The 12,662-nt window shown below is 51.7% G+C and overlaps 1 protein-coding gene across 1 annotated transcript in view; it reads left to right on the forward strand.

The window, feature by feature from the left end:
- The window catches only part of LOC123760677 (polycystin family receptor for egg jelly), a 467,012-nt gene that overhangs the window by 145,718 nt on the left and 308,632 nt on the right, over nucleotides 1–12,662 (forward strand). Inside the window, 1 exon segment of the mRNA XM_069328534.1 lies at nucleotides 8,900–9,009. Coding sequence (XP_069184635.1) covers nucleotides 8,900–9,009 — 110 coding nt within the window.

Raw genomic sequence — 12,662 nt, forward strand, 5'->3', positions numbered from 1 at the left:
CGTCACCTCCCGCTACTGTGTGCGTCACCTCCCGCCGCTGTGTGCGTCACCTCCCGCCGCTGTGTGCGTCACTTCCCGCTACTATGTGCGTCACCTCCCGCTACTGTGTGCGTCACCTCCCGCCGCTGTGTGCGTCACTTCCCGCCGCTGTGTGCGTCACCTCCCGCCGCTGGGTGCGTCACCTTCCGACGCTGTGTGCGCCACCTCCCGCCGCTGGGTGCGTCACCTCCCGCCGCTGTGTGCGTCACCACCCGCCGCTGTGTGCGTCACTTCCCGCCGCTGTGTGCGTCACCTCCCGCCGCTGTGTGCGTCACCTCCCGACGCTGTGTGCGTCACCTCCCGCCGCTGGGTGCGTCACCTCCCGCCGCTGTGTGCGTCACCTCCCGCCTCTGTGTACGTCACCTCCCGCCTCTGTGTACGTCACCACCCGCCGCCGTGTGCGTCACCACCCGCCGCTGTGTGCGTCACCACCCGCCGCTGTGTGCGTCAGCACCCGCCGCTGTGTGCGTCACCTCCCGCCGCTGTGTGCGTCTCCTCCCGCCGCTGTGTGCGTCACCTCCCGCCGCTGGGTGCGTCACCTCCCGCCGCTGTGTGCGTCACCACCCGCCGCTGTGTGCGTCACCTCCCGCCGCTGTGTGCGTCACCACCCGCCGCTGTGTGCGTCACCACCCGCCGCTGTGTGCGTCACCACCCGCCGCTGTGTGCGTCACCACCCGCCGCCGTGTGCGTCACCACCCGCCGCTGTGTGCGTCACCACCCGCCGCTGTGTGCGTCACCACCCGCCGCTGTGTGCGTCACTTCCCGCCGCTGTGTGCGTCTCCTCCCGCCGCTGTGTGCGTCACCTCCCGCCGCTGGGTGCGTCACCTCCCGCCGCTGTGTGCGCCACCACCCGCCGCTGTGTGCGTCACCTCCCGCCGCTGTGTGCGTCACCACCCGCCGCTGTGGTGTGCGTCACCACCCGCCGCTGTGTGCGTCACCACCCGCCGCTGTGTGCGTCACTTCCCGCCGCTGTGTGCGTCTCCTCCCGCCGCTGTGTGCGTCACCTCCCGCCGCTGTGTGCGTCACCTCCCGCCGCTGTGTGCGTCACCTCCCGCCGCTGGGTGCGTCACCTCCCGCCGCTGTGTGCGTCTCCTCCCGCCGCTGTGTGCGTCACCTCCCGCCGCTGTGTGCGTCACCTTCCGACGCTGTGTGCGTCACTTCCCGCCGCTGTGTGCGTCACCTCCCGCCGCTGTGTGCGTCACCTTCCGACGCTTGGTGTGTCACCTCCCGCCGCTGTGTGCGTCACCTCCCGCCGCTGTGTGCGTCACCTTCCGACGCTGGGTGCGTCACCTCCCGCCGCTGTGTGCGTCTCCTCCCGCCGCTGTGTGCGTCACTTCCCGCCGCTGTGTGCACCTCCCGCCGCTGTGTGCGTCACTTCCCGCCGCTGTGTGCGTCACCTCCCGCCGCTGTGTGCGTCACCTCCCGCCGCTGTGTGCGTCACCTTCCGACGCTGGGTGCGTCACCTCCCGCCGCTGTGTGCGTCACCTCCCGCCGCTGTGTGCGTCACCTTCCGACGCTGGGTGCGTCTCCTCCCGCCGCTGTGTGCGTCTCCTCCCGCCGCTGTGTGCGTCACTTCCCGCCGCTGTGTGCGTCACCTCCCGCCGCTGTGTGCGTCTCCTCCCGCCGCTGTGTGCGTCACCTCCCGCCGCTGTGTGCGTCACCTCCCGCCGCTGTGTGCGTCACCACCCGCCGCTGTGTGCGTCACCTCCCGCCGCTGTGTGCGTCACTTCCCGCCGCTGTGTGCGTCACCTCCCGCCGCTGTGTGCGTCACCTCCCGCCGCTGTGTGCGTCTCCTCCCGCCGCTGTGTGCGTCACCTCCCGCCGCTGTGTGCGTCACCTCCCGCCGCTGTGTGCGTCACCACCCGCCGCTGTGTGCGTCACCTTCCGACGCTGTGTGCGTCACCTCCCGTCGTTGTGTGCGTCACCTCCCGCCGCTGTGTGCGTCACCTCCCGCCGCTGTGTGCGTCTCCTCCCGCCGCTGTGTGCGTCACTTCCCGCCGCTGTGTGCGTCACCTCCCGCCGCTGTGTGCGTCTCCTCCCGCCGCTGTGTGCGTCACCTCCCGCCGCTGTGTGCTTCACCTCCCGCCGCTGTGTGCGTCACCTCCCGCCGCTGTGTGCTTCACCTCCCGCCGCTGTGTGCGTCACTTCCCGCCGCTGTGTGCGTCTCCTCCCGCCGCTGTGTGCGTCTCCTCCCGCCGCTGTGTGCTTCACCTCCCGCCGCTGTGTGCTTCACCTCCCGCCGCTGGGTGCGTCACCTCCCGCCGCTGGGTGCGTCACCTCCCGCCGCTGGGTGCGTCACCTCCCGCCGCTGGGTGCGTCACCTCCCGCCGCTGGGTGCGTCACCTCCCGCCGCTGTGTGCGTCACCACCCGCCGCTGTGTGCGTCACCTCCCGCCGCTGTGTGCGTCACTTCCCGCCGCTGTGTGCGTCACCTCCCGCCGCTGTGTGCGTCACCTCCCGCCGCTGTGTGCGTCTCCTCCCGCCGCTGTGTGCGTCACCTCCCGCCGCTGTGTGCGTCACCTCCCGCCGCTGTGTGCGTCACCACCCGCCGCTGTGTGCGTCACCTTCCGACGCTGTGTGCGTCACCTCCCGTCGTTGTGTGCGTCACCTCCCGCCGCTGTGTGCGTCACCTCCCGCCGCTGTGTGCGTCTCCTCCCGCCGCTGTGTGCGTCACTTCCCGCCGCTGTGTGCGTCACCTCCCGCCGCTGTGTGCGTCTCCTCCCGCCGCTGTGTGCGTCACCTCCCGCCGCTGTGTGCTTCACCTCCCGCCGCTGTGTGCGTCACCTCCCGCCGCTGTGTGCTTCACCTCCCGCCGCTGTGTGCGTCACTTCCCGCCGCTGTGTGCGTCTCCTCCCGCCGCTGTGTGCGTCTCCTCCCGCCGCTGTGTGCTTCACCTCCCGCCGCTGTGTGCTTCACCTCCCGCCGCTGGGTGCGTCACCTCCCGCCGCTGGGTGCGTCACCTCCCGCCGCTGGGTGCGTCACCTCCCGCCGCTGGGTGCGTCACCTCCCGCCGCTGGGTGCGTCACCTCCCGCCGCTGGGTGCGTCACCTCCCGCCGCTGTGTGCGTCACCTCCCGCCGCTGTGTGCGTCACCTCCCGCCGCTGGGTGCGTCACCTCCCGCCGCTGGGTGCGTCACCTCCCGCCGCTGTGTGCTTCACCTCCCGCCGCTGTGTGCGTCACCTCCCGCCGCTGTGTGCGTCACCTCCCGCCGCTGGGTGCGTCACCTCCCGCCGCTGTGTGCGTCACCTCCCGCCGCTGTGTGCGTCACCTCCCGCCGCTGTGTGCGTCACCTCCCGCCGCTGGGTGCGTCACCTCCCGCCGCTGTGTGCGTCACCTCCCGCCGCTGGGTGCGTCACCTCCCGCCGCTGTGTGCGTCACCTCCCGCCGCTGTGTGCGTCACCTCCCGCCGCCAGAGTTGGTGGCGTCGTCGGGGATCACAAGGAGCTTTGGAGAGCTCCTGAAGGAGCAGAAAATGAAGACAGTCTGAGGAATGAACGACAAGATCTGAAGAGAAAATATGTTGAGGAGGATTCGAACTTACACACTACTAAGCATACTCCCTAAACCAATCCTCGTGACATCCTCTATGGGCCATGAGGCTTCCACGGTATCTCTTGGGTTTTGGCATTGCCTGAACACTCTCTGGCTGTGATCAGTTCTACCCTTAACACCCATCATCGACACAACAATGTGATTGCTTTGCACACAAGATATCATTTAAAGTGAGGCCCAACACCAATAGTTGGTGTTGGGTCAACTATATGGTGGTGCACAGCCGTTGGTCACGGAGGTGAAGGTGACCTCTGAGCTGGAGGAATTTTTTTGATTTGTGTTGAGAGATGTCCACTTGTAAGGGGGGGTGGGAGAGGGGGAGGAAGTGTATCGATGATCGGACATAGAGTATACAAGTTTACACAAAAACACATGGAAATAATGAAATGCAAAAATATTAACAAATTTAATTTATTAAAAGAAAAACTAAAAATCTAAAAATGTTCACTCCCTATCACTTTAACACTCCCTACTTGACCTGAGTGGCAAATGAGACTATTTCTATACATAACCATAGCAACTATACCTTGGGCGACCACAGCTCTAGGTGTTGGGGCTGGTTTTGGGGAGAGGTAAGATGGTTTGAACCTCTCCCAGCTGCTCGGCAGATCACACTCATTTTTTCCTTGTCTGGACTACCCCAGACAGAGTATTGTATCCTTCCGCCTAGTCAAAGTCCTACCCAGTTACTAGCAAGGTTTAAGTTATAACAATTAACCTCTGTTGTACTTAATTGATCCAGACTGGTTGAATTATTTTACTGAATTAAATTACAAACATCTAACGGCAGAGCTGTTCCCGATCACAAAAATGGTTATTAAAACTTTGAGAAATAGTAGACCTGTCAACCCCTGATGACCTATGACCGCCGGTCACTCCGCCTTAAAAGTTAGATCTGATTCGTGACGTCACTGATGGTGACTTAAACTCAATAATTAGAATACTCTTGATATTGTATCCAGTACTATTATACAATACAATTTTAATGCAAAATGAATAAAGGCTAATTTCTCTAAATTACTGAATACTATAGGATGATTCATTATACGCAGCTATGAACAAAGGGTCGGTTATTTCCACCGCGAATTCCCCTGGGGGTCAGGTCACCATGCGGCTCAGCTTCCCATTCTCTTTTGTCGATAAACCACTCTGGATAATTCTTACAACAGCCTAGTTTGTTACACTGGGGATGAGTGCACATAGAGTATGGGGGCCCGGGGCAAGGGGGCATTTTATGTATCAAAAATTACAAGTCTTACAGTGTCAGTATTTTCCAGTGCAAAGAATATTAGGTGAGTGTTTTATGAAGAGAGCGGGTCTACAACCATGGCTGTGTGCTTTATGAAGAGAGCGGGTCTACAACCATGGCTGTGTGCTTTATGAAGAGAGCGGGTCTACAACCATGGCTGTGTGCTGTATGAAGAGAGCGGGTCTACAACCATGGCTGTGTGCTTTATGAAGAGAGCGGGTCTACAACCATGGCTGTGTGCTGTATGAAGAGAGCGGGCCTACAACCATGGCTGTGTGCTGTATGAAGAGAGCGGGTCTACAACCATGGCTGTGTGCTGTATGAAGAGAGCGGGTCTACAACCATGGCTGTGTGCTGTATGAAGAGAGCGGGCCTACAACCATGGCTGTGTGCTGTATGAAGAGAGCGGGTCTACAACCATGGCTGTGTGCTGTATGAAAAGAGCGGGTCTACAACCATGGCTGTGTGCTGTATGAAGAGAGCGGGTCTACAACCATGGCTGTGTACTTTATGAAGAGAGCGGGCCTACAACCATGGCTGTGTGCTGTATGAAGAGAGCGGACCTACAACCATGGCTGTGTACTTTATGAAGAGAGCGGGCCTACAACCATGGCTGTGTACTTTATGAAGAGAGCGGGCCTACAACCATGGCTGTGTACTTTATGAAGAGAGCGGGCCTACAACCATGGCTGTGTACTTTATGAAGAGAGCGGGCCTACAACCATGGCTGTGTACATTATGAAGAGAGCGGGCCTACAACCATGGCTGTGTACATTATGAAGAGAGCGGGCCTACAACCATGGCTGCTTTCGAAACGTGCAAAAAAACATTCACATGTATTTGCAGTACATAATGCTTCCAAGCAGGAGAATAGGAGTTCCCTCAAGTGTGAAGATTGTGTTGCTTTTCCTATAGGGGGAAGTGAGAGTGAGCTCCACAGGTGTCATAACTGGGACGTCACCTCCCCCCCACCTCTCATCAGGGATGTTTCTGAGCGGGCGCTAAGCCTGTGGCTGGTTCACTAAGTGTTACGTGTTTGTCTTGCACGGTGGTTGAGCACGTATGCCCCGTATATTGGCCTCGGTAAGATTATGTCCAGTGTGTTTAACAACTTTTTTCGAGCAGCTAATTCTCTCTTCAAATTTTCCTTGATTTGTGTCTGCACTTAGATAATGTTCCAGTTTACCTTATTTATTGGTAATAGTAGAGGGTGTATGGTTAGTATAGCAGGGTGAAAAAGTGCTTGCGTGCCTCTCTACCCCCCATGAATGCCTCGCTACCCCCCATGAGTGCCTCCCTACCCCATGAGTGCCTCCCTACCCCATGAGTGCCTCCCTACCCCATGAGTGCCTCCCTACCCCATGAGTGCCGCCCTACCCCATGAGTGCCTCCCTACCCCATGAGTGCCTCCCTACCCCATGAGTGCCTCCCTACCCCATGAGTGCCGCACTACCCCATGAGTGCCTCCCTACCCCATGAGTGCCTCCCTACCCCATGAGTGCCGCCCTACCCAATGAGTGCCTTCCTACCCCATGAGTGCCACCCCACCCCATGAGTGCCTCCCTACCCCATGAGTGTCTCCCTACCCCATGAGTGCCTCCCTACCCCATGAGTGCCGCCCTACCCCATGAGTGCCTCCCTACCCCATGAATGCCTCCCTACCCCATGAGTGCCGCCCTACCCCATGAGTGCCTTCCTACCCCATGAGTGCCACCCCACCCCATGAGTGCCTCCCTACCCCATGAGTGCCTCCCTACCCCATGAGTGCCTCCCTACCCCTTGAGTGCCTCCCTACCCCATGAGTGCCTCCCTACCCCTTGAGTGCCTCCCTACCCCATGAGTGCCTCCCTACCCCATGAGTGCCTCCCTACCCCATGAGTGCCTCCATACCCCATAAGTGCCTCCCTGCCCCATGAGTGCCTCCCTACCCCATGAGTGCCTCCCTACCCCATGAGTGCCTCCCTACCCCACGAGTGCCTTCCTACCCCATGAGTGCCTCCCTGCCCGATGAGTGCCTCCCTGCCCCATGAGTGCCTCCCTACCCCATGAGTGCCTCCCTACCCCATGAGTGCCTCCCTACCCCATGAGTGCCTCCCTACCCCATGAGTGCCTCCATACCCCATAAGTGCCTCCCTGCCCCATGAGTGCCTCCCTACCCCATGAGTGCCTCCCTACCCCATGAGTGCCTCCCTACCCCACGAGTGCCTTCCTACCCCATGAGTGCCTCCCTACCCCATGAGTGCCTCCCTGCCCGATGATTACCTCACTACCCCATGATTACCTCACTACCCCATGATTACCTCACTACCCCATGATTACCTCACTACCCCATGATTACCTCACTACCCCATGATTGGCTCACTACCCCATGATTTCCTCACTACCCCATGATTACCTCACTAGCCCATGATTACCTCACTACCCCATGATTACCTCACTACCCCATGATTACCTCACTACCCCATGATTACATCCAACTTCATGATTACCACTTTACCCCATGATTGGCTCACTACCCCATGATTACCTCACTACCCCATGATTACCTCACTACCCCATGATTACCTCACTACCCCATGATTACCTCACTACCCCATGATTACCTCACTACCCCATGATACCTCACTACCCCATGATTACCTCACTACCCCATGATTACCTCACTACCCCATGAATACCTCACTACCCCATGATTACCTCACTACCCCATGATTACCTCACTACCCCATGATTACCTCACTACCCCATGATTACCTCACTACCCCATGATTAACTCACTACCCCATGATTACCTCACTACCCCATGATTGGCTCACTACCCCATGATTACATCCAACTTCATGATTACCACTTTACCCCATGATTGGCTCACTACCCCATGATTAGCTCACTACCCCATGATTACTTCACTACCCCATGAATACCTCACTACCCCATGATTACCTCACTACCCCATGATTACCTCACTACCCCATGATTACCTCACTACCCCATGATTACCTCACTACCCCATGATTACCTCACTACCCCATGATTACCTCACTACCTCATGATTACCTCACTACCCCATGAATACCTCACAACCCCATGATTACCTCACTACCCAATGATTACCTCACTACCCCATGATTACCTCACTACCACATGATTACCTCACTACCCCATGATTACCTCACTACCACATGATTACCTTACTACCCCATGATTACCTCACTACCCCATGATTACCTCACTACCACATGATTACTTCACTACCCCATGATTACCTCACTACCCCATGATTACCTCACTACCACATGATTACCTCACTACCCCATGATTACCTCACTACCCCATGATTACCTCACTACCCCATGATTACCTCACTACCCCATGATTACCTCACTACCACATGATTATCTCACTACCCCATGATTACCTCACTACCACATGATTACCTTACTACCCCATGATTACCTCACTACCCCATGATTACCTCACTACCCCATGATTGGCTCACTACCCCCATGATTACATCACTACCCCATGATTACCTCACTACCCCATGATTACCTCACTACCCCATGATTACCTCACTACCCCATGATTACCTCACTACCCCATGATTGCCTCACTACCCCATGATTACCTCACTACCCCATGATTGCCTCACTACCCCATGATAACTTCATATCTCAAGATTTCCTTTTGACCCGATAATTATCTCCTTACCCCCATTAATAAATCTCCCATTGATCACCAACCTACCACATGATTACGCCATGATCACTTCATTACCCCATGATTACCTTACTACCCCATGAATACGTTACTACCCCCTGATTACCTTACTACCCCATGATTACGTCACTACCCTTATGATTACCTCACTTCCACATGATTACCTCACTACCCCCATGATCACCTCACTACCTCATGATTTCCTCACTAAAGGGGTTTAGACACGTGCCTTTAATATAACAGGTGTCTAAACATACAAGTGTCTTCAATATGACAGGTGTGTAAGCCTTATATACCCTTGTAACTAGTGATGTGACCTACCTGTGTACCTGCCCCCCAGGTCCCTCACAGACGCTAACTACACAGCTGTGTTCAGCGTGGCGGGGCCCGTGAGCTTCACCTTCTCCTTCCTCCCGTCTCTTGGACTTAATTACACATTCAATGATACAGGTGAGTGTGATTCATCTTTAATCTTGCACCCATTAATTCTCTTGATTGTTCGTTCCTGTTATATCCAGACGTATTAGTGTTTATAAGAACATGAGACAGACTTAAGGTTTATTTATTGGCGATTTACAGTTTTTTATTTAGATTTTATTAACTTTCTAAATCATTTGTTTTATATGTTATTTAACAGCTAGGTATCTGACTTGGTTCTTTAGTACCAGGAGACTAAAAATTGTCATTCTCTATTACCTGGATAGTACCTGGATGAGGTTCTGGGAGTTCTTCTACTCCCCAAACCCGGCCTGGGGCCAGGCTTGTCTTGTGAGAGTTTGGTTCACCAGGCTGTTACTTGGAGCGGCCCGTAGGCCCACATACCCTAGCACAGCCCAGTTGGTCCGGCACTTCTTCTAGAAAATTTTCCAGCGTTTTCTTGAAGTCTTCCACTTTTGTTCCGGCAATATTTCTTATTCTAGCTCTGAGGATGTTGAACAACCGCGGACCTATGATGTTTATACAGTGTTCTCTGATTGTGCCTAAGGCACCCCTGCTCTTCACAGGCACTATTCTGCATTTCCTTCCATATCGTTCTCTCCAGTTTGCTGTTATTTTATTGTGCAAATTTGGGACCTTGCCCTCCACCACCTTCCATGAATATATTTGATGCCTCTCTTGTCTCCTTTATAGACTACATTTTGAGAACTTTGAGACGATCCCAACAATTTAGGTGTTTTATTGTGTCTCTGTGGGCTGTATGTGTTCTGTCTCAGCAATATCTCCCGCTCTGAAGGGGGAAGTGAGTACCGAGCAGCACTCAAGACGGGTCAGCACAAGTGATTTCAATAGTACAACCATTGTGATGGGATCCCTGGATTTGAAGATTCTCGTAATCCATCCTATCATTTTCCTAGCTGACGCAATATGTTGTTGTTTAAGATTCGCTACTTGGAACAAGTCCCAAGTAGCACGGGCTATGGTGAGCCCGTAGTAACGACGCAATAGTTGCTTGGTTATGCTCCCTAAACGTTGTCGTCGGACATTATTCCCAAATCCTTAACATACCGGTTTCCTTTTATGAACGGATTTCGTTGCGGGTTGTATCCCGTATTTTGTTTAAGGTCCTCATTTTTCGATCCGTAAGTACCTGGAGTTTATCACTGTTAAACATCATGTTATTTAAACTTTATTATCATATGTTTGTAGTTTTCAATGTTTTCTACAATAGTAATGTTCATGCTGATTTTTATGTCAATTGTAAAAGATGATCCGAAGCTGTGTATTTTTGTCTATATCTGATATGAGGATAAGGAAAAGCAGTGATCAAGGATTGAACCCTGAGGTTCACAGCTTTTAACTGCGCTTGGACTCGATTTTATTTGGTTGACTGTTACTCTTCGCATTCGGTTTATAGAAAATTTAATATTTCTACCGGTTTCACCTTACTACCCCATGCTTTCTCCCGGTTTCCATGCTCACTACCGTGTGCTTTCAGTCCACGGTCACATTTATCAAATGCATTTGCAAAAGCAGTGTATACCACATCTGCATTCCGTATTTCTTTTAATGCCTCAGTGGCTTTGTCGTAGTGGTCAAGTATCTGCGATTATCAAGTATCTGAACTTCCTGCTCTAAATCCATGTTGACATGGGTTGTGAAAGTTATTGGTCTCCATGAAACTGAAGACCTGACTCCTGATCACACTCTCAAAACCTTTTATCATGTGGGACGTTAGTGCGACTGGACTGTAATTCTTAGCCAATGCTTTGCTCCTTCCCTTGAGTAGACGGGCTATGTCTGCTGATTTAAGAAAATCTGATATCTCTCCTGTGTGAAAGCTCTTTCTCCACAATATACTGAGTGCCTGTGCTACTGGTACGTTGCACTCATTTCTTCATAAATATCGAATTCCATGAATATGGACCTGGGACTGAGTGCATGGTCATATATCAATTTATTTCAATATCTGGAAAGTTCATGTTGATATCAGGAATATTTTTGGGTGTCGGGAAGCTGTCTGGATCTTCCACTTTCATTCTGTTTATTTGGGTACTAAACATGTCCCCATACGGCTTTTTAAGAATTTCATAACTTCTTTTTCGTCCTATGTATAAACCTTCACTTGTAAGTATAGATTCATTACTGACGGAGATTTTTTATTTCAATTTCACATATATTGTAGAAATATTATGGGTTTTTCTTTATACTTGTATGGCTTTCTTATTAATTGCATTTCTGCAATCTGATATGATTGCTTCAGTCTGTTCTTTTTCTTCAATCTCCCTGTTTAAATTATTCTTTCTTTCTAAAGATAGTCGTGTTAAAGAAAGATAGTCCACCACCTCATTTGTTAAGTTAAGCATTTGTTATTTTTTCGTTCTTCTGAAGTGAGGTCTGCATCGCTCTCTCTATGCTGGTTCTCTTTCTGGCTTTCTGCAAAGGAACTTGTATCAGACAGACTTTATATGCTTCAGTAGTCAGTTGTATTGTTGCATGGAATTTTTATTACTTAGAACAGTTCCCAATGAATGTTTGAAAGTACATGTTAATTTTTTCCCACTCAGTCCTTTTATATTATTATTAATTAATTTTTATTAAGATATATAATTTTTGTTATTATTAGCATTAAATTTATTGAATGACTCCTCTCATTTGATAATTTATTTGGACCTATTATGAGTATTGATGTTAGTTTGCACTTCGATGAGCTTGTGCACTAATTATCTGAGATCATAATGTCCCTGATTGTCTTCATTGTTTGTGAAGATAAGATTTATAATATTTCCGGTCCTAGTTGGCTCTGTTATCCGCTGGTTGACCGAAATTTTGTTTACATAATTAAAAAAGTTCTTTGACCTGTGGTTGGTTATTGCCAAGTAGATTTTATTATATTATATTATTGTTTACTAATCTCCATTAGACTGGAGCAGGTTGAAGTCACATTGGTATAGGGTTTGGCAGACTCAAGAAGCTATTCTCTATTTTATTTATCTGTTCTGTGAATTCCTCGACCATATATTAGAAAATTACTAAGTTTATTTACCCAATTTTTACCCTCAGTTCCTCCACCACCTCATTTGTAGAGTAAAGGAGCTCCGGCCATACAAGGTTCTCTGTAATATTCAAACCTACTCCTCCATATGACCTATTTACCCTATTACATCTATATAGATTATATTCTGGTATCCAGATCTCACTGTCCAAGAATTATTCTTCATGGGTTTCTGTGAAAGTTCCAAATACTGCATTTGCCTCAGTGAGGTCATTTATGAACAGCACTTAGTTTTTTGCTCTTGTTTTTTCATACTTGTATGCTACCAAAGATGAATGAGCTTACTCTGTAATAATTTGACTGGGAGATTTTTCTGGCAGATCCAATATGCATTGACATATCAAATTTGTTCTGTCCAGTATTGGTTGTTGCAATGCTGTTGCCTGTTGCAATTGTAGCTCTGTTACGAAGTGCTGTTGTATCTGTGATTCTGGTATGCAAATGGCTTTTTCAGCCAGTTCCAGTAACATACATTCCTACTGTTCCATCTTTTTAAACATCTTTGTTCTGGGTCTTAAAAATTATTTGATTTTCCTTACACTGGGATGCTCTAGGACGTAGGGTCGAATCCTCGTCACAGTCCTTGCGGATTTGTTCATTTTACTTTCCT

Source organism: Procambarus clarkii, chromosome 21 (genome assembly GCF_040958095.1).
Source record: "Procambarus clarkii isolate CNS0578487 chromosome 21, FALCON_Pclarkii_2.0, whole genome shotgun sequence".
Lineage (NCBI taxonomy): Eukaryota > Metazoa > Arthropoda > Malacostraca > Decapoda > Cambaridae > Procambarus > Procambarus clarkii.